The 26,324-nt window shown below is 36.7% G+C and overlaps 1 protein-coding gene across 1 annotated transcript in view; it reads right to left on the bottom strand.

Annotated features, from left to right (window-relative positions):
- Window positions 1-224: 224 nt before the first annotated feature.
- The window catches only part of RASSF6 (Ras association domain family member 6), a gene marked incomplete at its 3' end in the record, with an annotated part of 58,139 nt that continues 32,039 nt past the window's right edge, over window positions 225-26,324 (bottom strand). Inside the window, exons 4-11 of the mRNA XM_082639478.1 lie at window positions 22,468-22,607; window positions 15,691-15,788; window positions 14,174-14,358; window positions 10,896-10,997; window positions 10,510-10,561; window positions 592-710; window positions 398-495; window positions 225-300 (exon numbers count right to left, since the gene is read on the bottom strand). Of these exons, the coding sequence (XP_082495604.1) occupies window positions 225-300; window positions 398-495; window positions 592-710; window positions 10,510-10,561; window positions 10,896-10,997; window positions 14,174-14,358; window positions 15,691-15,788; window positions 22,468-22,607 (870 nt within the window). The remainder of the gene's footprint in view (window positions 301-397; window positions 496-591; window positions 711-10,509; window positions 10,562-10,895; window positions 10,998-14,173; window positions 14,359-15,690; window positions 15,789-22,467; window positions 22,608-26,324) is intronic.

Below are 26,324 nucleotides of genomic sequence, written 5' to 3'. Positions count from 1 at the left end.
GCTTATTCCAGCTACTGAAACTAAATTCAAGTTCCTTCAGTCCAACTGTGAACCCTACTTAACCTCTTCAGTTTAAAGGGAGACAAGCTTTTTCCACATTCAATTTCCTACAGATTCAAGTTCACATATATTTGTATAAATGCAAGTATAGAATTTATGCACTCAAATAGTTGTAACACCCTTCTAATTTTGTTGAAGTGTTTTAGCAATAGTGACCTGTATTGCTAAACTGTTGTCTCTGTTTTTATTACCTGTTTACTTCGAAGACATTTCAGTATGATAGCCTTTTCTGTACTGAATCTGAAATAAGGAGAAAAAGAGTATTAACAACTGGACACATTTTGTGCCTTGAACCTATTAAAGAACGAAGCACCCAGTGTGCAAGCTCTTAACTTACTTTGTTATTGTTCTTTGAATCTCTCTTTTCTCTTCTTCATTTAATCTTTGAAGGATGGACTCCAGGAGAGAAAAATGAAAGTTAATATACTGAGCCACCTGAAAGAAAAACAAACAAAAAAAAGCAGAGCATTTGTGTGAGAGATGCTGAGTGAGGAGAGGGCAAAGATAGATTCAGGGCAATGGCATCCGTACATCACTGCTAATTTCTTCTGCATCTTTATCCATGAGGAAAATGCGAGCATTCTTTTTGGATGGTCCCTGTAGGAGTCTATGCAGTAGCGGAATGTCTGTTTCCTTTAGCCGTCTCTGCTCTGCAAATGAAAATAAGAATCAACTACAGTCAGGAGTCCATTCTAGAGAAAAAAAAAGCAACATAATTTGTCCATTCATTTTGCTTCTTCAGCTCACTTTGAAAGACCTAAAAAGAACATACAACAGGAGGAACTCACTCAAAAAAGTAAATTGAAATTAAAACATTTAAATGAACTAAAAATGGACTTCTTTCTCTTGCTATCCTTCAGGGTTTGACTTTCTATCTCAGAATGCCAACTTTGCCTTTGGTTTGGATGTTCAGACAAATCTTCAGTCTCATTTATGCCTTTTATCATGCAACACTCCTAAAAATTTTTTTACAATTTTTCATTCATTCAACAAATATTTATTGATCTTTCCTAGTTCCATTAATGTAATTCTATCTTTCTAGTAGTTCAGATCCAAAACTTTGTAATTATCTTCAGTTCTTCATTTCTCTCTCACCCCACGTCCAATCCTTGGCTTTTCTTAAAAATATATTCAGAATTGTTATTCGCATCAGGGGTATTTTTTATTATTTCATTAAACTACGGACTTCATCCATTCAACCATAATAATGAGATGAGAAAAAAATAACTTCCTATTTGGTATAGTCCCAGAACTTCAAATTTCCAAAAGTCACAAATACTGCCACCACAAAATACTTCTAGCTTTCTGCTGAAGTAGTTTCACATCTGTGATTTCATTTTAGGACACAGTGCCTTTACATTCATTTTCTTTCCTCCTTCCTTCCTCAAACATTTTTTGAGTTACAACTATGTACCAGGCCTTGTTCTCAGTAGTGGGTACACTACAGAAAAAAGCAGACTAAAATCACTTCCCTCATGAACGTTACACTCTAGTGGAGAAGAAGATGATAAGGAAGATACATAAATAAGACATGTCACATATAGTGATAAGTATTCAGGGGAAAAAATAAAGCAAGGGAGCGGGTAGAAAGCATGCACATGTGTAAATATGTGTGTGCAGGGGAGAAGTTTGCAATTATTGTAGGGTGGTGGAGGAAGGCCTCACTGAAGATGTAACATTTGAGCAAAGACCTGAAGGAGATGAGAGAGGAACCATGAAGCTATTTAGGGGAAGTGTGTGCCAAAAGGGTAAGTAAATCAATAGAGCACCTTTGAGGTCAGTGCATGCCTAATGCTGTGAAAGAGCAGCAAGGGAACAGGGTGGCTGGCATGGAGATGAGGGGAGGGTTGTTAAATGATGAAGAGAAGAGGTAATGGGACCAGCACAAAGATTGTGACTTTACTGTCAGAAGAGAGACCATCAGAGGATCTAAGAAGAGGTGTGACATGGTCTGACTTCCATGGTTAAAGAATAACCTGTTGGCTCTGTTGAAGTAGACTGAAGGGAAAAACGTGGACCAGTTAGTCCTTTCTACAGTATCATGTGTTTCCTTGGGCTTTTAAAAGTTCCAAGTGTCAGAACTGTTCTCATCCCCTGGACTGGACCTACCCCAGGAAAAAGGGCAAGAAAGGATCTAGAACATAGAAGTCCAGCTTCCCCACAATTAAAGTGACATCCATTCCTATGTCCACAGAGTCAGTGTTCATTGCTTTAATTCCTCTACCTTTTCTGAAGCAATGGGGAACCCCATAATTTAGCTCCTGTCATTAACCCACCAGAGTCCTCTTCTGACCTTTACATCTTGTATTAACTTGGTTTTGCATCCTCAATTTGCTTCATTCTTGATATCATAGGGCAATGTTCCTTGCTTCATGGTCACCTGGGATAATTATTAGAAATATGCATTCCCAGACTGTCCTCAGATCTGGAGGGGCTTGAGAATTTGTGTTCTAAATGAACTCTCCAGGTAATTCTGAAGTGTGCTACAATTTGAGAAACACTGTTATAGATCATGCGCTTAGTAGATAAAAGGTATTAAAAAACACAGCCATCTATTTTCCACATTACTACCTAAACAGGTGCTATAAGCTCCATTCTTTTCTCTATTCCTGGTCCCTAAAAAGGTCCTAGTTATGATTATCTTCACTTCTGGATTTCATGTATAAGAAATTTTGACACATTTTAAAAGAAAACATAATTTTCACAGGTAAAACTGAAATAACTACATTTTACAGTAAAAATAAGCATTTTCCCCTGATTTTAAAAATAGCATACATATTGGGGAGGGGAAAGGACATTATATAGGTCAAAGAGTACAAATTTTCAGTTATTAGAAGAATAATTTCTGAGGATCTAATGTACACTTGAAGGTTGCTGAGAGTAGATCTTAAGCATTCTTAGCCCAAGAAAAAAAAAGAGTTAACTATGTAAGCTGATGGATGTGTTGATTATCTTGATCTTGCTAATCGTTGCACAGTGTACATGTATGTCCAATCATCACATTGTACACAATACAAATATATACAATTATATTTGTCAGTTATTCTGAATTATTCCTCAATAACATACATACTACTGTAATTATGAGGAAAAGAATAAGGCAGAGAGTAAAAATCACCTGGAATCCCAGAACTCTAGGATAAGCAGCTTTTCACTTTCTGTGGTCATCCCTTCACATATCTCTTTATGCACACACACAAAAAATACATAAAGGTGGTCGTATCACACTTGCTATTTTTATTGTACACATATATTTTTAAAAATCATAATTTGTTTTTTCCTTTTGTGCTTTTTCTCCTTCCCATTGTCTTTTCTGTATCTCCCCAACCCCCTAACCAAGTAATCAATGTTAATGGCTTGGTATTTATCTTTCCATACCTTTCTCCCTGATCATGTGATCATATAAACTACATATATAAATAGGGATTTATAATTCTTTTTTTAAAATGGGATCATACTATATACAGTTATAGGCATCTTGCATTTTTAATTAAATGTATATTATAGAATTCCTTCCATTCAACTGGTATGGATCTAACTCATTTAATGGTTGCATAATAAATAATCACTTATTAAATCATTCCTCTATGATGGGTAACTTGGCCTTTAGCTTTTTGTCATTATAAATAGGCTTGCACATAAATCTGTAGTCAGTAGTCCTTTTATTTTTGTGAAACAGATTCTCAACCAGTGGAATTGCTGGGCTAAAGGATATGTATACTGTGGATTTTAACAAATGTTGCTAGAATGAATTTTAAGGAAGTAGACAGACAGATCTTCACCAGAATTGCAAGAACATATGCTTTTACCCTTATCCACACCAGACATAGGTGATAATATTACATTGAATTTAAGGATTGAATTTACATTTCCTTAACTTCTGCATTTCCTTTAATACTTGTATTTCCTTGAGTTTAAGGCTTTCCTAAAAATATTTATTGGTTACTTTGTTATTCTTTGAATTGCTTTATCATACTTTATTTGTATTGGATTGTCCTTTCACTATCATTTCGCAAGAACTTTTTTTTTTTTTTTTTTTGCGGTACGCGGGCCTCTCACTGTTGTGGCCTCTCCTGTTGCGGAGCACAGGCTCCGGACGCGCAGGCTCAGTGGCCATGGCTCACGGGCCCAGCCACTCCGCGGCATGTGGGATCTTCCCAGACCGGGGCACGAACCCGTGTCCCCTGCATCGACAGGCGGACTCTCAACCACTGCGCCACCAGGGAAGCCCTGCAAGAACTTTTTGATATTGTAGGTATTAATATTTTTCTGATATTCTTCATAATGCTTGTATCTTTTTATTTCTTTTTAAAAAAATTATTTATTTTCTTATTAGTCGTCCAATTTATCCACATCAGTGTATACACGTCAATCCCAATCTCCCAATTCATCACCCCCCCACCCCTGGCTGCTTTCCCCCCTTGGTGTCCATACGTTTGTTCTCTACATCTGTGCCTCAATTTCTGCCCTGCAAACCCATTCATCTGTACCATTTCCTAGGTTCCACATATATGCTTTAATATATGATATTTGTTTTTCTCTTTCTGGCTTACTTCACTCTGTATGACAGTCTCTAGATGCATCCATGTCTCTACAAATGACCCAATTTCATTCCTTTTTATGGCTGAGTAATATTCCATTGTATATATGTACCACATCTTCTTTATCCATTCATCTGTCGATGGGCATTTAGGTTGCTTCCATGACCTGGCTATTGTAAATAGTGCTGCAATGAAATTGGGGTGCATGTGTCTTTTTGAATTGTGGTTTTCTCTGGGTATAGGCCCAGTAGTGGGATTGCTGGGTCATATGGTAATTCTATTCTTAGTTCTTGAAGGAACCTCCATACTGTTCTCCATAGTGGCCGTATCAATTCACATTCCCACCAACAGTGCAAGAGTGTTCCCTTTTCTCCACACCCTCTCCAGCATTTGTTGTTTGTAGATTTTCTGATGATACCCATTCTAACTGGTGTGAGGTGATACCTCATTGTAGTTTTGATGTGCATTTCTCTAATAATTAGTGATGTTGAGCAGCTTTTCATGTGCTTCTTGGCCATCTGTATGTCTTCTATGGAGAAATGTCTATTTAGGTCTTCTGCCCATTTTTGGATTGGGTTGTTTGTTTTTTTACTATTGAGCTGCATGAGCTGTTTATATATTTTGGAGATTAATCCTTTGTCCAATGATTCATTTGCAAATATTTTCTCCCATTCTGAGAGTTGTCTTTTCGTCTTGTTTATGGTTTCCTTTTCTGTGAAAAACCTTTGAAGTTTCATTAGGTCCCACTTGTTTATTATTGTTTTTGTTTCCATTACTCTAGGAGGTGGATCAAAAAATATCTTGGTGTGATTTATGTCAAAGAATGTTCTGCTTATATTTTCCTCAAAGAGTTTTATAGTGCCTGGTCTTACATTTAGGTCTTTAATGCATTTTGGGTTTATTTTTGTGTATGTTTTTAAGGAGTGCTCTAATTTCATTCTTTTACATGTAGCTGTCCAGTTTTCCCAGCACCACTTATTGAAGAGGCTGTCTTTTCTCCATTGTATATCCTTGCCACCTTTGTTATAGATTAGTTGACCATAGGTGTGTGGGTTTACCTCTGGACTTTCTATCCTGTTCCATTGATCTATATTTCTGTTTTTGTGCCAGGACCATATTGTCTTGATTACTGTAGCTTTGTAGTATAGTCTGAAGTCAGGGATTCTGATTCCTCCAGCTCCGGTTTTTTCCCTCAAGACTGCTTTGGCTATTTGGGGTTTTAAGAGTTTTTTGTTCTAGTTCTGTAAAAAATGTCATTGGTAGTTTGTTAGGGATTGCAATGAATCTGTAGATTGCTTTGGGTAGTATAGTCATTTTCACAATGTTGATTCTTCCAATCCAAGAACATGGTATATCTCTCCATCTGTTGGTATCATCTTTAATTTCTTTCATGATTGTATTATAGTTTCCTGCATACAGGTCTTTTGTCTCCCTAAGGAAGTTTATTCCTAGGTATTTTATTCTTTTTGTTGTAGTGGTACATGGGAGTGTTTCCTTAATTTCTCTTTCAGATTTTTCATCATTAGTGTATTGGAATGCAAGAGATTTCTGTGCATTAATTTTGTATCCTGCAACTTTACCAAATTCATTGATTAGCTCTAGTAGTTTTCTGGTGGTATCTTTAAGATTCTCTGTGTATAGTAGCATGTCATCTGCCAACAGTGACAGTTTTACTTCTTCTTTTCCAATTTGTATTCCTTTTATTTCTTTTTCTTCTCTAATTGCCATGGCTAGGACTTCCAAAACTATGTTGAATAACAGTGGTGAGAGTCGACATCCTTGTCTTGTTCCTGATCCTAGGGGAAATGCTTTCAGTTTTTCACCATTGAGAATGATGTTTGCTGTGTGTTTGTCATATATGGCCTTTATTATGCTGAAGTAGGTTCCCTCTATGCCCACTTTCTGGAGAGCTTTTATCATAAATCGGTGTCGAATTTTGTCAAAAGCTTTTTCTGCATCTATTAAGATGATCATATGGTTTTTATTCTTCAATTTGTTAATATGGTGTATCACGTTGATTGATTTGCATATATTGAAGAATCCTTGCATCTCTGGAATAAATCCCACTTGATCATGCTGTATGATCCTTTTAATGTGTTGTTGGATTCTTTGCTAATATTTTGTTGAGGATTTTTGCATCTATATTCATCAGTGATATTGGTCTGTAATTTTCTTTTCTTATAGTATCTTTGTCTGGTTTTGGTATCAGAGTGATGGTGGCCTCATAGAGTGAGTTTGGGAGTTTTCCTTCTTCTGCAATTGTTTGGAATAGTTTGAGAAGGATGAGTGCTAGCTCTTCTCTAAATGTTTGATAGAATTCACCTGTGAAATCATCTGGTCCTGGACTTTTGTTTGTTGGAAGATTTTAAATCACAGTTTCAATTTCATTACTTGTGATTTGTCTGTTCATATTTTCTATTTCTTCCTGGTTCAGTCTTGGAAGGTTATACCTTTCTAAGAATTTGCCCATTTCTTCCAAGTTGTCCATTTTATTGGCATAGAGTTGCTTGTAGTAGTCTCTTAGGATGCTTTGTATTTCTGCAGTGTCAGTTGTAACTTCTCCATTTCCGTTTCTAATTTTATTGATTTGAGTCCTCTCCCTCTTTTTCTTGATGAGTCTGGCTAGTGGTTTATCAATTTTGTTTATCTTCTCAAAGAACCAGCTTTTAGTTTTATTGATCTTTGCTATTGTTTTCTTTGTTTCTATTTCATTTATTTCTGCTCTGATCTTTATGATTTCTTTCCTTCTGTTAACTCTGGGTTTTGTTTGTTTTTCTTTCCCTAGTTCCTTTAGGTGTAACATTAGATTGTTTATTTGAGATTTTTCTTGTTTCTTGAGGTAGGCTTGTATAGCTATAAACTTCCCTCTTAGAACTGCTTTTGCTGCATCCCATAGGTTTTGGATCATCGAGTTTTCATTGTCATTTGTTTCTAGGTATTTTTTGATTTCCTGTTTGATTTCTTTAGTGATCTCTTGGTTATTTAGTAACATATTGTTTGTGTTTTTCCATTTTTTCCCCTGTAATTGATTTCTAATCTCATAGTGTTGTGGTCAGAAAAGATGCTTGGTATGATTTCAGTTTTGTTAAATTTACTGACGCTTGATTTGTCACCCAAGATGTGATCTATCCTAGAGAATGTTCCGTGCGCACTGGAAAAGAAAGTGTAATCTTCTGTTTTTGGATGGAATGTCTTATAAATATCAATTAAATCTATGTGGTCTATTGTGTCATTTAAAGCTTGTGTTTCCTTATTAATTTTCTGTATGGATGATCCGTCTATTGGTGTAAGTGAGGTGTTAAAGTCCCCCAGTATTACTGTGTTACTCTCGATTTCCTCTTTTAGAGCTGTTAGTAGTTGCCTTATGTATTGAGGTGCTCCTATGTTGGATGCATATATATTTATAATTGTTATATCTTCTTCTTGGATTGATCCCTTGATCACTATGTAGTGTCCTTCCTTGTCTCTTGCAACATTCTTTATTTTAAAGTCTATTTCATCTGATATGAGTATTGCTGCTCCAGCTTTCTTTTGATTTCCATTTGCATGGAATATCTTTTTCCATCCCCTCACTTTCAGTCAGTATGTGTCCCTAGGTCTGAAGTGGGTCTCTTGTAGACAGCATATATATGGGTCTTGTTTTTGTATCCATTCAGCAAGCCTGTGTCTTTTGGTTGGAGCATTTAAGCCTTTCACATTTAAGGTAATTATCAATATGTATGTTCCTATTACCATTTTCTTTATTGTTTTGGGTTTGTTTTTGTAGGTTCTTTTCTTCTCTTTTGTTTCCCACTTAGAGAAGTTCCTTTAGCATTTGTTGTAGAGCTGGTTTGGTGGTGCTGAATTCTCTTAGGTTTTGCTTGTCTGTAAAGCTTTTGATTTCTCCATCATACCTGAATGAGATCCTTGCTGGGTAATCTTGGTTGTAGGTTCTTCCCATTCATCACTTTAAGTATATCATGCCACTCCCTTCTGGCTTGTAGAGTTTCTGCTGAGAAATCAGTTGTTAACCTTATGGGAGTTCCCTTGTATGTTTTTTGTCATTTTTCCCTTGCTGCTTTCAATAATTTTTCTTTGCCATTAATTTTTGCCAATTTGATTACTATGTGTCTCGGCATGTTTCTCCTTGGGTTTGTCCTGTATGGGACTCTCTGCGTTTCCTGGACTTGGGTGGCTATTTCCTTTCCCATGTTAGGGAAGTTTTTAGCTATAATCTCTTCAAATATTTTCTCAGGTCCTTTCTCTCTCTCTTCTCCTTCTTGGACCCCTATAATGTGAATGTTGTTGGGTTTAATCTTGTCCCAGAGGTCTCTTAGGCTGTCTGCATTTCTTTTCATTCTTTTTTCTTTATTCTGTTCCAAAGCAGTGAATTCCACCATTGTGTCTTCCAGGTCACTTATCCGTTTTTCTGCCTCAGTTATTCTGCTATTGATTCCTTCTAGTGCATTTTTCATTTCAGTTATTGTATTGTTCATCTCTGTTTGTTTGTTCTTTAGTTCTTCTAGATCTTTGTTAAACATTTTTTGCACCTTCTCAATCTTTGCTTCCATTCTTTTTCTGAGGTCCTGGATTATCTTCACTATCATTATTCTGAATTCTTTTTCTGGAAGGTTTTCTATCTCCACTTCATTTAGTTGTTTTTCTGTGGTTTTATCTTGTTCCTTCATCTGGTATGTAGCCCTCTGCCTTTTCATCTTGTCTATCTTTCTGTGAATGTATTTTTTGTTCCACAGGCTGCAGGATTGTAGCTCTTCTTGCTTCTGGTCTCTGCCCTCACTCTGGGTCTTTAACTATTTGCTGGGCTCTTTTTCAGAGGCAGCAGGGTAGAAAGACACCACAGGGTCTGCTTCTAGTTCTTCTGCTTCTGCTCCAATTCGTCTTCAGTGGTGCCTATCTCTGTGATTTTCTTCCATAGCAGTTGATAGTTGAATCAATTTTAAAACTTTGTTTATATGTCTACAGTTGCTTTCATTGTGACCCTTCTTCATAATGTTTGTATCTTTTATCAATACATTTTTATACAGTTCAATGTTTCTACCTTTTCGTTCTTTTCTAAAACAACTAGAATGAATACACACACACACACTCTTAGAATTTTCAAAAATGTAATATATTTCTTATATTTAAGCTTTGATTTATAAGGACTTTAATTTGGTATGTGTTTGGAAATCCAGCTTTCATTTTCTTGTAATTGTTCCAGATCAAAATGTATTATTTTATTCTATTCAATTTCTGGCTCAAACATTCTGATACTTAAATTATAACCTGAGCTATTTTTATAATTTAACATTTAAATTTTTTTCAGTTTTAAGGCTTTCAAAAATTTCATTTTAGTATTGCTTTAGGGTTTCTCTAATCTTTCACTCCCTACTCCTAGCACCCCACATATAGCCTCTTTCCAATGTCCTGCTGCTAAACTTTTACCTCCACCACAAAGTTCTGCACATTTTTCTCTACTGAGGAAGAGAGAACACTCCCACAATGTGTCAGACAATCTGCTAAGAAAGATGAGGAAGAAATGCTATGTAATGATGGCTCTAGTAAGAGCTAGAATGATAAGGGAAAGTGAAAAAGAAAGAAGTACAGAGGTCAACTTAAATGCCTAACAATTCCTGGGAACCTTCCACCTATTATCCAGTGCTCTTTGATCGTCATTCAGATAATTTAATGACTGGCCAACAAGCAAAGTCTTTTGTATTATAAACTCTTCTAGGATACCTTAATCTTAGGGTGTCTTCCTCTGAAATTGTGAAATACAAATAATGTAAAACACTCCCCCTCTCTTCCTTCTTCCTTCCCTCCCTCCCGTTCTTCCACAGAAGGAGGTAAACTGCTTTTCTGCCTTTCTTATGGTCAGAAAACAATAACACACTGGAGTCATGTAAGAACAACCACCAAGCTTTCTTACCTCCTGTTGCAAAAATAATGTAAAGTGCAAAATCCTGGGCACTATTTTCAATCTGTCAGTGGAAAAGAAAGAACAGACATGAATTCTTTGTTGTCAATGCTTTCCAAGCCAACCAGACACAAATTATATATGTTTCTTCACTTTCATTTTTTTACTTTCAGATATAAAACCTTTTCTGCTTTCTGGGGATAATGTAATTTCTCAGGCACAGTCCAGTTATATTATAAATGGACCCATGCAGTTCAAACCCGTTTTGTTCAAGGGTCAACCATACATAGGAAAGAATTCTTTGGAACTGAACATTTAATTTCAGAAAAATTCATTTATGTGTCTACAGTTAAATTATATACAAGATATTTATAGCTCAGTTCACTGATAAAGATTACCTTAAATTTTTGGAGAATTTGCTTTATTACTTCTTCAGTTCTCATATTACTGTTTATTCTGACCTTAGTTTCTGATCCAAAGGCTGGAGTGAAAATTGATGTCTAAAAGAGAAAAAAAAAAGATTGATATAATTTTAAGGACTTAACGTGACAAACTAACAAGAGTCAATATTTTGAACCTGGCCTTCCTTTGGACAAAAAATCCAATATCGTCAGTTTAAAAATTTGCTTTCTTATTTTTACTTTCTTTGTTGTTGTTGAATACTGTACTATGTATGCTTTTAAGCAGCTTTATATTTTTTCTAGAGTAAGTTAGGTAAAACATCATTTGAGAATGTTCAAAACAGTTTCACTAGATAGTCACACCATTCTTCAGTGTAGTTTAAGATTTCAAAATTCCCTCCTGGTTGGGAATAATTGCTCTAAATTGTTTTAGTTTGAACTGTATAAAATCACTCCTTTTTGGTTGGTCAGAAATGGTCCAGTGTTGGCAATTTCATATGGTTCAGCCTATATCTCAACTGAGGATTGAGGTAAAAGTGTTGCTAATTGAATATCTAGAACAATATTTCCTGCAAATTGCTCTAATCAAGAGTCTGCCTTTTAGATAATACTTGGTAAAAGATTTCTATGGTCAGATAAGTCTGACACATTCCTCTTGGGGATTAGTAATGCACCATAAAAAAATCATAAGAAACATATAACCATAAAATTTTTCTCATTATTTGATCATTATTCCTATTTTAAAATGAATAGAATCCTGAGAGAGATGAAAAAATATTAAATGGAAAATTCCAGAAGTAAACAATTCATACGTTTTAAATTGTGTGCCATTCTGAGTAGCATGATAAAATCTTGCACCATCCTACTCCATCCGGCCGAAGATCCCCAACCATTGACAATGTCTGCTCCTGACAGCCAACTATCGACGTCATCATGGCTTGATGGTCCAGGATCATCTGAAGCAGATGATCCCCCTTCTGACATACTGTCAGAAGGTCAAGAGTAGCCTAATGCTGCATCACCATGCCTCCGTTATTCACCTCACTTCATCTCATCATACCACAGGTATTTTATCATCTCACACCCTTACAAAGGTGAATACAGTGCAATAAGATATTTTGAGAGAGATGGAGGGAGAGAGAGACCACATTCACATAACATTTTTTACAGTATATTTTTATAAATATTCTACCTTATTATTAGATATTGTTGTTAACCTCTTATTTTGCCTAATTTATACATTAAACTTTATCATAGGTATGTATGTATAGGGAAAAACATAGTATATATAGAATTCAGTACTATCTTCAGTTTCAGGTATCCACTGGGAGTCTTGGAATGTATTCTCTTGGGACTACTGCATCACAATATAAGCCTCTAATACTGGAGGCATTATCAAGAGGTTTCATGATATAAAAACATACCTTACAACTATATCAACTTAAATTCCTGGATGCCCATCATTGCATACACATTGATAGAGTGCTTTGGGTTACGGGGTTTTGTTTTCTGCTAGTTATTATACTGCAGTGAATGATATTTGTGTGAAATATCTTTAGTTCCACTTGATCTTTCAATCAATATCAATAAAGCTAATGTAGACAGAGTTCTTCCTTCGTGCAGATACTTATGCTAAGTACTGAACTCACCTCGTTCCACTTAATCCCATCAACAGCCTTGTAAAGAAGGAAGGATGAAGGAATGAAGGCTAAGAGATTGAGTAATTTTTTATTTGCTCAGCAAGAATTTGCAATCAGGCCATCAGGCTGCAACGCCCAAGCATTCAGCTATGATGCTGTGCTGTCAACTTAGTGCCCATTTCATTCTTAGCCCCGCATATCCCATCTGGAAGCTGCTCATTTGGAATAATGTGGCTTTCACAGCCTACTTTAACACAAATCACCTCACAAGTGCTGATGACATACAGCATAATTCTGAGGAGAAGAAGAAACCAGGACAATTGGTAGTTGCATATCTTTGGGGGACTGTCAATGTTACTTTTTGGCCAGGAGGAAATTCTTGAGCCAGAAAAATGTCTAATTTGAACAGAGAATTCACAAGGGAGATTTCTCCATACCAGTCTCCAAAGGAACATATGGATACTCTCCCAAGGGATGAAAAAAAAAGGGAAAAATGTAGAAAGTCCAAAAGAAAAAAAGCTTATGATGAATGAGTCAATATTTTGTATGAAAGGGCTTAGAGTGGTGCCTTGCACAGAGTGAGTGCTTTTTAAGTATTTATTAAATGAATGGATGAATGATCGTTATAGTACATGACATGAAAAATTTGAGTTCTACAAAAACATGATGTGTTTCCTACCTTCCGCCAAGTTAAATGTCTTATAAATACTATAGAAAGGCACATATAAATTTAACACATATTAAGTGAAAAAAATCAAAATGCAAATAGTATAAACTACAATGGCACTTGTGTAAAAACTGCTATGGGTTTATGTATAAGACCTGGAAAATTTAATTGATCAGAATAAACAAGTCTATAGCTGATTTTTTCCTTTTATTTAAATATTAATGTTTGAATGTGCTTTGAACCAATCTCTTTTGTAGCACTTACATATTTTAATACCATTTGAGGATGTATCGGTTTCTTTGCCCAAGCCCTGAGCTCCATGCTGGCAAAGGCATCAATTGAGTCATCTTTATATTTCCAGTGTGTATCACAGGGCCTGCCACTTAGGGTTCACTGATCATGTTGGTTAAGAACTTGGGTTCTGGCATCAGACAGAAGCTGGGTTCGGGTTCAGAGTTGCTACTTAAAAGCAGTGTGACCAGTGATGGATTGTGTAACCTCTGTGAACCTCAGTTAACTCATACATAAAGTAGGGAACATAATGGTATCTGCTTCATAGGATTGTTTTAGTGATTAATGAGATAATCCATCAAAACAGTTTAATGCTTAACACATAGAGAGTACCCAATAATAATAGTAGTAGTATATCTAAAGACATTATTATTTTTTTAAATTATAAATTGAATTGAGGGCTTCCCTGGTGGCGCAGTGGTTGAGAGTCCGCCTGCCGATGCAGGGGACACGGGTTCGTGTCCCGGTCCGGGAGGATCCCACATGCCGCGGAGCGGCTGGGCCCGTGGGCCATGGCCACTGAGCCTGCGCGTCCGGAGCCTGTGCTCCACAACGGGAGAGGCCACAACAGTGAGAGGCCCGCATACAGAAAAAAAAAAAAAAAAATTGAATTGAGTGATATTGTTAGCACAATAGACAACATTCTTTTAAATGACATTAATGAAACTGTAACTCACTTCATGGTTATAAAAGTGTCCGTTAATAAAGGCCCTATGCTTCCGTCTGTCCTTTCTATCCATCATCGGAGGCTTCATCCTTTTTCTCACCAAGGTTGCTTCACTCATGGTTCTATAGAGCAATGGGGATTCAGGTTCTTCATCTGCATGAAGCTTCAGAGTGCTACTGTGATAAGATAAGTAATCTGGGGAGAATAAAGGTTATAAGCCCATATAATTTAGCTGCTCACCTCTTTGCATCATGGGTGGATTTGATTACATACTTAGTAATTATATAGCTAAGCAATGGGCTATAACGCTTTTAAACAGAAAATAACAATGATCTTCTTTAAGAATAGGGCCATCTGGTGACACTTGTTTTCTATTTTACCTTGGAATTTTAATTATATTGTAATTAGAGTATAAGCATGTGATACTTCATCTTTCTCTAGCACTGGTGCTTAAATAAAAATGTATTTTTATTGTATCTTTGGTACCAAGAGATTGGGATTCCCTTATGTTTAGATGAGTGTTGTCAAAGGGCTAATTATAAGGACCCTTATATAAAAGATGCCAAAAGGCCATAAGACAAAAATAAGGGAATCCAGGAAGGAGCATCATGCTTGTTACAAAATCTGAGTTGTTATAGAGACAGCAGAGAGGACTGAACTGAGAATGCTTTGAAAAAAAATTAAGCTAAACATTGGAAGTTGTTGGTAGATTCATGAAGATAATGCCAGCACCATACCCTTGTTCAGTCTGAAGTCAGTTTGGTAATATCACTATCCTGGGAATGTGAACCCCACCCCAGCCTCAGTCATCATCTTCTCCTTGGATCTCTACATGTTACATGAAAATGAAAATCCGTGTAAAATGTAAGATATCATGCCCGAGTCTCAGTAAATGACAGATACTAATATTATTACTAACACATCATCATTATTATGATTACTGTTGTCACATGTCATAGGGGCTGGCATTTTCCATTCATTTGTCAAATTTGATAATGAACTCACTTGATGTTCAAGTAGATTTCTCTTTTTTAAATAAATGCTTGTAACAACCCTATCAAATATAGTGAAGGCAGTATATCTGCCTCTGAGAAGCAATGTTATATAAATATCTATTAACCGAAATGTTCAGCTTCTCAAAAGATGTAAAATTCAATCTGAAGGGCTTGGTCTAACATAGAAATCTTCTGAGTATAATAAATGATCCTAATCCTTGGGGAAAATATAAAACAATTTTATGTACACAAACTTTATTCAAACCATCAGTTCTCCCTAATCTAGTAAATCTAAGGGACTTGATGTAATTTAAAAAATAATGTTTTTATATAGCAAAGTAAGGTTCTTAAACATCATATGAGCACTGTAGTGACTTAAGTTAGTATGTTCCTAAAATATATTTTTTTAATATAAAATAAGGGTTTAATAAGTAACGGTATATAAAATGTTGAATTTCCGAAAAAACATTTAGGATTCATGCTTTGTATTAGTTTAAAAAAGTCTCCTCCTTAATAAGATTTTGATACTGACCTTCCTGGGAATCTGTTGCTCCAGACACTGGAATCTGAGTCCTGTCCAAATCACTAATGCGGTAAAGATCATCAAATTCTCCCCAGCGTGTCATTCCCCTGAAAAGTAATAAATCTTGTAAGTGATATTATTCTATTCATAAAAAGGCATAGGATGGTTTTCAGATTTACAGTATTAATATAATGCTGTGGGCCTCTATAGGTAGACACATCATCCTAAGTTATAACAATTTTTTATATTATTAAAATTATATTTATACCAGAGTAGTCAGCTTGCATTTTAAATAATTCTTGTACTGATTTTGAGCATGTTTTGACACAATAATTCAGTTACACACTGAACCACAAGATTATATAGATTCTGTAAAACATATGTGCCAATGGAATTAGTAGAAACCAATATAATTCTTTTTTTTAAACATCTTTATTGGAGTAAAATTGCTTTACAATGGTGTGTTAGTTCCTGCTTTATAACAAAGTGAATCAGCTATACATATACAATATCTCCTCCCTCTTGCATCTCCTTCCCACCCTCCCCATCCCACCTCTCTAGGTGGTCACAAAACACCGAGCTGACCTCCCTGTGCTATGTAGCTGCTTCCCACTAGCTATTTATTTTACATTTGGTAATGTATATATGTCCATGCCACTCTCACTTACCCATCCCCCTCCCTGTGTCCTCAAGTCCATTCTCTATGTCTGCATCTTTATTCCTGTCCTGCCCCTAGGTTCTTCAGAACCCCCACCTTTTTTTTTTTAAGATTCCATATATATGTGTTAGCATACAGTATTTGTTTTTCTCTTTCTGACTTACCTCACTCTGTATGACAAACTCTAGGTCCATCCACCTCTCTACAAATAACTCAATTTCATTTTGTTTTATGGCTGAGTAATATTCCATTGTATATATGTGTCACATCTTCTTTATCCATTCATCTGTCGATGGACACATATGGTCACTTTATTTTTGATAAGGGAGGCAAGAATATACAATGGAGAAAAGACAGCCTCTTCAATAAGTGGTGCTGGGAAAACTGGACAGCTCCATGTAAAAGAATGAAATTAGCACACTCCCTAATACCATACAGAATCCATTCTTATACAGATATCTCACAATGCTTTTAGGAGAGTTTAGATACAAAGTGTTTATTCTACCAACTTGCATTAAGTTCCTGTTGTATTCAAAGCGTTTTTAGGTAAAGTGACTCCAATATAATGATATAAAGCCTGTCTTTAAGACCCTTGAGCACTATACAGAATGCGATTTATAAAGGAGGAAAGTGTATGAGAAACTTCTTTTCTGAAGATCATGATTTATGTAGGGCACTAACAATTTTCAATGCAGTCTAATGCCCAGAATACATAAAACTGGGCAACTGCTTATTTTTACCAGTTGGGCCAACACTCATTGTTATTTTCTTTCTGGTTTTAGATAAGCTACTTATCTTCTTTGTGCATTAGTGTTCTCACCTATGAAATGGGGATGATTATAGTATGAGGTAGGATGAGGTTATTGAGAAGATTAAATGAGTTAATTTGTGTAAAATCCTTGAAAAAGTGCCCAACACATAGTAAGCACTCAATATGTGTTAAAAACTATCGTGATTGTCCTCATCTTCATTGTCATCCTCATAATAATCCCCATCATCTGTATCTATTTCATGATGGGTCAGGAGCCATTAGGGATCCAAGATATTCCTAGATGTCTCTAGGTTAATAGACACTATTGTAGCTGGGACCAGTCTTAGTCCTACCAAGAGTCTCTTCCATAATGTCTGTTTTCCTTATGACCAAAAAATATTCACCCATAGGGAATCTGTGGCATTAATTCTTCCCTAATGTCACTGGTGGCAACAGTAACAAAAAATGCTTATTCATACTAGTGGTAGCAAATATGAATAAACATGGTCCTTTTCTTCCTTGATCTCTGAATTCCTTTGATGTCTTTTTACAACTTCTATATCATTTGAGCTTCATAATAAAAGCCTTATGACATAGATAAGATAATCCTAATATATTTGTTTATTAATTTTCTAGTAAGCTGTAGTATACAGAATATAGCCAGTCAAAATAAATGTCTTAAAAGTTCAAGAACTTTAGGCAATAACTTTAACTCAAAGGAGAATTGTTTTGGTCCTGACTCAGACTCTAGTTATTCTTCCTTTTTCTTTTTTATTTTCAGTTGAAGTATAGTTAATTTACAATGTTTTAGGTGTATAGCAAAGTGATTAAGATATATATATATATATATATATATATATATATACGCATATATTTCCTTTTTCAGATTCTTTTCCATTATAGGTTATTACAAGATATTGAATATAGTTCTTGTGCTATACAGGAGGTCCTTGTTGTTTACCTATTTTATATATAGTAGTGTGTATCTGTTAACCCCAAACTCCTAATTTATCCCTCCCCCACTTTTCCACTTTGGTAACTGTAAGTTTGTTTTCTGTGTCTGTGAGTCTATTTCTGTTTTGTAAATAAGTTCATTTGTATCATTTTTTTTAGATTCCACATATAAGTGATATTTTTGGTATTTGTCTTTGTCTGACTTACTTCACTCAGTATGATGTTCTCCAGGTCTATCCATGTTGCTGCAAATGGAATTATTTAATTCTTTTTTATGGCTGAGTAATGTTCCATTATATATATATATGTGTGTGTATATATATATATATATATATATATACACACCACATCATCTTTATACATTCATCTTTCAATGGACATTTAGGTTGCTTCCAAGTCTTAGCTACTGTAAATAGTGCTGCTATGAACATTGGGGTTCATGTATCTTTTCAAATTAGAGTTTTAATCTTTTATGGATATATGCCCAGGAGTGGGATTGCAATATCATATGGTAACTCTATTTTTAGTTTTTTAAGGAACCTCCATAATGTTCTCCATAGTGGCTGCACCAATTTACATTGCCATCAACAGTGTAGGAGGGCTCCCTTTTCTAGTTATTCTTTTTTTTTTCCAGTACATGGGCCTCTCACTGTTGTGGCCTCTCCCATTACGGAGCACAGGCTCCGGACGTGCAGGCTCAGTGGCCATGGCTCACGGGCCCAGCCGCTCCACGGCATGTGGGATCTTCCTGGACCGGGGCACGAACCCATGTCCCCTGCATCGGCAGGCGGACTCTCAACCACTGCTCCACCAGGGAAGCCCTCTAGTTATTCTTATGATAGATAAAATGATCAATTTTCCCCAATCTATAGAAGATTAATTTAAAAAGGCAGATGTGATTGTCATAGAAAGAGTGTTGGCAATGGAAAAGACAGAATACAAACGAAAAATGGCAACTAAAAATGCAAAGCACCCCAATGCTATCTCCCATGGGGGAAGATGAGAGAGCCCAAGCACACCAGACCAGTGATGTGCTATAAATTCTTGGTAATCCTGCCCAACTTCACCCCTGTCCTCACCTTCTCTCAGCTTAATGGTGTCACACAAATACAGAGAAACAAACATGCCTCAATATGGTCAGTGTTTGGCCCATTTTTCTTCCTACCATCTTAGCAAAAATAAACAACCCCCCCATCACCCCAAAACCCACCCGTTTTCAGCTCTGGATTGTGTAATTTGAAGCGCCTCCACATACAACTGTGCAAGTGACTAAGCTTGAAGGCAGTTACCCAAAGTTTTCCAAAGAAAACTCGTTGGGACTTCATGTACTACCAAACAGTTTAACTTGCTTAAGCACAGGACTGTTAGCGTTGCCCTGATCAAGCTTCAGGATATAAATCGTTAGCAAATTTAAACTGTGGGGAGGTTTTCTAATGAGCTGCAAAATAAATAGGAGGTAGAAATTTGATAGACACATAGAAGGCGGCCACTTCTCTACCCACATGGTCAAAGAAAAAACACTATTGATGCCATTCAAATGTATACCTGTCCAGTTTTTGCTCTTTATGCCATTCTGCCATGACTTGTCCAACGCATGTCAAAGCAGACTTTGGAAAGACATTAAAAGCAGAAATGAAAACTGGTGCAAGCAAACATAACCTCAATAAAGCTGTTTTTTTTTTGGAAAACTTTCCAAAACAAAATACTTGGACCAGATATGAGAGATCAAAGTACTGTCCGTAGAATTGTTTCCATAAAAGATCACAAGTGGTCACAGCTCAACCTGATTTATTTTTAAACGTATACCACTCCCATTAAGCTGATTCAGTGTGACTCATTTCAAAGATAACTAAAACAAACTAGCTTGACAAACTGATGATTCTCCCCAACGGTGAATTGAAAGAAAAGATTGCAGCCCTTCCTGCAGCTGAGTACACAACTTCCACGTCTTTCATTCCACGTTCCATATCCATCCACTGGAGATATTTAATCTGTGATCCTGAGAGAGTAGAGGTATAAGTCCTGCCCTCAGAAACCCAGTGTGGGAAAGAGAACAATAAGAATTGTTAGGGAGTGAGGGAATAGTCCATTTCCTTACACAATTTCATTCAAGGCTCAGAGTTTAAACGAATACCACCTTGAGGGTGGCAACCAGAGTGAGGGTGTCTAGGAATGGATTGAAACAAAGTGGTTCTGCACCCCACTAGGGAATCAGAGACCAAGGATCTTTTTCTGACAATTCTTACCCACCAGAAAAATCTGATACACTGCACTTCAAATATTCTCCCAGTAAATCTCATTACTGTGGTAAAGGGCAAGCAAAGTTTTCTAGGGTAGTCTTTCTCAACTTTATTATTTTTTTTCTCAGCTTTAAACTAAAGGAGATAATTTATGTTTGTTTCACAGCACTGTTCTGATAAACAATAAGAAAAGGTAAATGGATTCTATGGAAGTCACATCATAAGGAGATTAATTTATAATCTGCCACAGAATATGGAAAGGCATCAATATGCCTTGTCTACCTGGGCTTCTGAAACTCATCCTCAAATTCAGTGTTTCTAGGAATAAGGGTTTGAATTTTAATTTGAGAAATTAAAGAAAATATGTTGGGATATCCATTCAAAATCGTGATAGCTTAATGTGCTAATACAGGTAGCTTACTGCAACTCTTTGACATCTTCCCATAGTGTTCCATATTAATCAAGCATTCATGATTCAAATAATTTAAATGCATCAGAAAGAGCTGGCTGCTCAGAGAACTTTGCAATGAGTTCTTAGGTAATATGAAGAATGATAGCTAATTCTGCCAAATTCATATCTTGTACAGTTTCCTAAAAGCAGGGCCCAGGGGTAATTTTTACTTTTAAATGATGCTCCTCATCATTTAGAATCATTAGCCCCATCAATCTTCTAATACCTGAATGTGAGGGATGCAGGGCTTCATCAGGCTGCCTAAGTCTGTGGTTTCTCTTCTGCTCTTCATAAGTACTGGGCCCTTTGCCCTTCATTAGCTTGGATGGGAGACTAATCAGAAGTGGTAGATGGAGAGACAGTTTACCCAACAGAGCAGAGGTAATTTAACCACCAGGATTCTGTGGGCTTCATTTGATACTAAATTCTGAGTCCTCTCTTTGTGCCGACACATTGCTGAGCACCAGGATAAAGATAAATAAAGCATGCTCCTTACCCTTGAGGAGCTCACAGGCTAGAGGGGGAGGCAGGGGTATAAAAATACAGTTAATGGCGTGCTCTGAAAGGGATATAGAAAAGTTGTCAGGGCACCTACTACAGGGTCAGAAAAGGCTCTCTGGAGAACGTGTTACCGACCTGAATCTTAAAGGATTGGTGGAAGAGTCTAGCAAATGGATGTCGAGAAGCAGATAGGCTTCCAGGCAGAGAGTCAGGAAACTAAGAAACTGCATGACATGTGTAGGGAATTATAAAATGTTCAGAATTGCTGGAACCTCACATTTGAGAAAGATTGGCAAGGTGCAAATCATAGTGGGACTTCAGTGTTTTCCCCAAAGGAAAAGTGGGGCTTCCCTCAAAGTGATACCTGATTTTCCTCTGTTATGACCAAAGGTCAGATTGAGGAAAAGGTCCTGGCTGCTCTCTCTCCATCCTCTCTCCTGCTAGAACTCCAGCCCATCTAGTTATGGATAGAAGGATGGATGCAGAGAACGCTTGATACCTCCAAGTACACGCGAAAAGGAGATGTGTTAGAAAGTCAAGGATTAAAAAGGAAGGGGAGAAGGGAGAGAGGAAGAAAACAATATTTATATCTGTGATTTCCTTGGGAATATTTATTAATTTTTCTAAAAATTGTTAAGGATAATTAAAATATATATCTCAGCCCAATTTATGTATTCAAGGTACAGTTGCATAAACCCACACAGAGTACTGTTTTGTGCATTTACTGTACTTCACATGCACTTTGTCCTGGTCCTAACAGGACACAGCAATCAGATGGAACATAATTAAGTCTCCTTTCCAGAAAGCAGTGTAATGAAAACTCCAGAACAACGGAAAAGCCCTTTGTTCTAAGAAGAGGAGAAATTTAAATTTTATCCCCCTCTTTTTGGTGATAAGACCAGGGCTAATGAAATCTTGCCTTTACATTTTGTTTTTTCTAGTGAAAGAATGCAGTCTCCCAGAAGAGAAGGAATACAGCAGAGAGGTCAAGAGCCAGAGCTGGCGCCCACAGACCTGAGGTCCAGTCCAGTTCTGCTTCATGGTAATTGGGGATCTTGCACAAACTACCTAACATCTCAGAGACCTGGTTTCTGGACACATATGTCCTAGAGTTGATGAGGAATTAAATGAGGTTGTATATAAATTTTAGAGCTTTCATCCTTGAGGCACACAAAAAAGGTAAATATGAAGATCATTTTCTAAGGAACTAAAATCATAAAAGGTAGCTCACCTTTTGGAAAAGACATCTGGTGACTTTAGCACAGTGAAAGAAGGGATTTGCTTCTCATCTTGTATTTTCAGTTGTATAGGCTGCTTTACTCCCCAGAAAATGTCCAGCGTTCCTTCAACAATTAGTTTACCATCGTCAGTCTAGGGAAGAAACCAATCATCACAAACACTGTTTTTGTATTTTTTATAGAAGGCAAATGTTTTAACTGAAGATGGAGAAATGAAGTCTGTAAGACATCTTAATAGATAAAAAATAAATTCCCAGGTGGGACTGTTTGGCTTTTAAATTTATCTACAAAACATTTCTACTTTTGAAACATTCTTTTACTTTTGAAAACAGCTATAACCAGCTATTATAAGTCATAATGGTAATGACATGCCCACCAGAGGGCACAGTACGCTAAAATATTTTCTGAACTCTGCTTCTTCAATTAAGTGGAATTTTAATTCTCTAATTCTATTTAGTGTAAAATTAAAGCAGAATTAAAAACTGTTCTAAAGTAGAATTCAGAAGAACAGCTATTGTTAGTTTAGTGGCTATTTTCTCATTTCTGAACAGGAAAAATTTAGCTCACAAACGTATGCAGAAGAAGTGAAATAATGTATGTAAAAACACTGTAAAATACACAACAAATTATATTTTTGAAAAAAATCAATAGCACTTGAGTAATCTCTTTTAAGTTGGAACTATTATAACAAAAGAAGGAAATTCTATGCAAAGAAAAATTAGTAAACAGGATTGAACACTTATTTATCCTGTGGATGTAGATATTAATACCAAAGCACATTCCCATAGAATGTATTTTCTAATTTATTTCTCTCTTATATATGTAAAAGTCTGTTATTAAAGTAGTGTTATTATTATAATAAATTTGGGAAATATAGAAAGAATATTCCAACTATCCAATAACTACTCTAACATGCAATAACTACTTGTTATTATGAAAAATCAATAATCAGAAAACATAATAAATATAAACATAAATGACTCAATTATTATTTGAGAGTGTAATGAAAACTCCAGACTCTGGAATCAGACAGACCTGTGTTTGAACTCTGGCTCTGCCATTTCCTAGGCGTGTTCTCTTGGACAAGAGGTCAAACCTATAAACCTGGGCTGCTTCTTCTGAAGAATGAAATCATAACAATCCTTGATTCATAGGACCTCGTATTTAAAGTGCTCAATAAATGTTATTGCTTATTATTTCTTTGGCTGACAAACCTACTTTGGAGTCACTCCTGAAACAAAGTTTTGCTCTTTCTCCCCCCTTTTGAGTTCATATTTCAGATCACTGTGAGGTCAGGTACCAATCAGTTGTCCTTAACAGCCAAACATAATTTGCTCTCTGAAAGGGTAGTACATGATGCAGAGCCTACATTTTAGTTATTGATGTATAACATATTGTCGTGGCTTAATTATACTACAATGAATCCCTTATATCAAAAACTCATAGAATAACTGCTCTTCTGAGGTTATCTAACTTTTGCTTTCAAGAAGAAATACTCCAACTATTATCAGAAAATGAGGTTTTCTCATGTAAGGAATATCAGAATATTTTTTAATTTCAGAAACCATCTATAGGACTTCCCTGGTGGTGCAGAGGTTGAGAATCTGCCTGCCAATGCAGGGGACATGGGTTCAAGCCCTGGTCTGAGAGGACTCCACATGCCATGGAGCAACGAGGCCTGTGTGCTGCAACTACTGAGCCTGTGCTCTAGAGCCCGTAAGCCACAACTACTGAGCTTGAGCGCCACAACTACTGAAGCCTGTGCACCTAGAACCTGTGCTCCACAAGAGAAGCCACTACAGTGAGAAGCCTGCACACTGCAACCAAGAGTAGCCCCCGTTCGCCGCAACTAGAGAAAGCCCGTGCGCAGCAACGAAGACCCAGTGCAGCCGTAAATAAATAAATAAATTTAATTAAAAAAAAGAAATCATCCCTTTTGAAATTAACTAAATAAATTATCCCTGAAGGCTTGTTTATACTTATCTAATCTCATTGTCTCAATCTTCAGGCCTTTTCTCTTCTAGATCTACACCAATACCCTTGGTGATCTCAATGATCCTTATGCACCATCTCTAAACTAATAGCTCCCAACTTTATATATACAGCCCAAACCTTCCCCTAAACTTCAGTTGTCAAACTTGACATCAAATTTAGTATGTTCCTAATTAACTTTTGATCTTTCTTCCTGTAAATATTTTCCTTTCCCAGTCTTCCCCATCTTGGTAAATAGAACCCCCATCTTTCCAGTTGTTCAGGTCAACATTTTTAAAGTCACCATTAATCTTTCTTTCATACTTAACCTCTCAAAATCCAATATGTTAGCAAATCTTATTAGCTTTACCTTAAAAATATATCCCCAATATGGCTATACTCACCATGGGTACTACCACAATTCTAGTTTATGCCACTGTCATTGTTTGCCTGATTATTGCAATAGTTTCTTTGTGGTCTACCTCATTCTTCTCTTGCCCCTTTATGTATTCCTAGTAGCTAGAGAGATCGTTTTATTTTTTACTTTTTTAACTTTTTATTTTACATTGGAGTATAGTTGATTAACAATGTTGTTAGTTTTGGGTGTACAGCAAAGTGATTCAGCTATACATATGTATGTATCTATTCTTTTTCAAATTCTTTTCCCATTTAGATTGTTACATAATATTGAGCAGGTTTCCTGTGCTGTACAGTAGGTCCTTGTTGGTTATCCACTTTAAGTATAGCAGTGTGTACATGTCAATCCCAAACTCCCTAACTATCCCTCCCCCCTTCCCCCCCGGTAACCATAAGCTCATTAGAGAGATCCTTTTAAAATGAATCTTTAGATAATATCACAACTCCTCAGTGGCTTTCCATCTCATTCCAAATACAAGCTGAAGCCTTCACAATGATCTATAAGACCCTACATGCTCTGGTGCTCTCCCCTTCTCAGTTCTCTCTATAGCTTCCTTGTTCTCTACTACCCCATTCCCACAAGGTTCCTGCTGCACTGGCTTCTCCACCGTACCTCAGTTACACCAGCCAGGCTCAGGACCTTTACTGGGCTGCTGGATATGTCTGTGCCTAGAATGTGTGTCCCACAGACTCCTACAAGATTTGCTCCCTGACATCTTTCAGTCTTTGGTCAAATGTTCCTCTTTCCCCATCCACTTAGATTCCTAAGCCCTCTTCCCTGCTTTGTTATTCTCTACAGCCTTTCTTTTTTTGGCTGCATTGGGTCTTCATTGCTGCACGTGGGTTTTCTCTAGTTGCGGCGAGCAGGGGCTACTCTTTGCTGCGGTGCATGGGCTTCTCATTGCGGTGGCTTCTCTTGTTGCAGAGCACGGGCTCTAGGTGCGCAGGCTTCAGTAGCTGCAGCACGTAGCTGCAGTAGGCAACTTAGTAGTTGTGTCGCACAGGCTTAGTTGCTCTGCAGCATGTGGGATCTTCCCAGACCAGGGCTCGAGCCCATGTCCCCTGCATTGACAGGCAGATTCTTAACCACTGTGCCACCAGGGAAGTCCCTCTCCACAGCCTTTATTGCCATTGGATACACAGTTTACTTTTTTGTTTCTTTTCTGACTACTAAAATGTAAGCAGCATGAAGGCAGGACATTGTCTAGTTTCTTCATTGCTATGTCTCTAGCTTTTAGAACAATGTCTGCTGTGTTGTATACAATAAATATTCATTGAGTTAATTAATCAGAGATTTAGAAAGCTACACGCTATTCTCCATGGACTGCCCCTTTTAACAGTGTCCATCATTGTAACTAAGTCAGAGACTTGGAAAATTCCAGACTCTAACTTTATTGGTGGTGAGTAAAGATGGAAATATTAAGCAATCTGATATTCTCACTGTATACTTTACTTCATACAG

Source organism: Mesoplodon mirus (assembly GCF_964341445.2).
Source record: "Mesoplodon mirus genome assembly, chromosome: 2".
NCBI classification, from domain to species: Eukaryota; Metazoa; Chordata; class Mammalia; order Artiodactyla; family Ziphiidae; genus Mesoplodon; species Mesoplodon mirus.
This window is presented reverse-complemented; position numbering and strand designations above follow the sequence as displayed.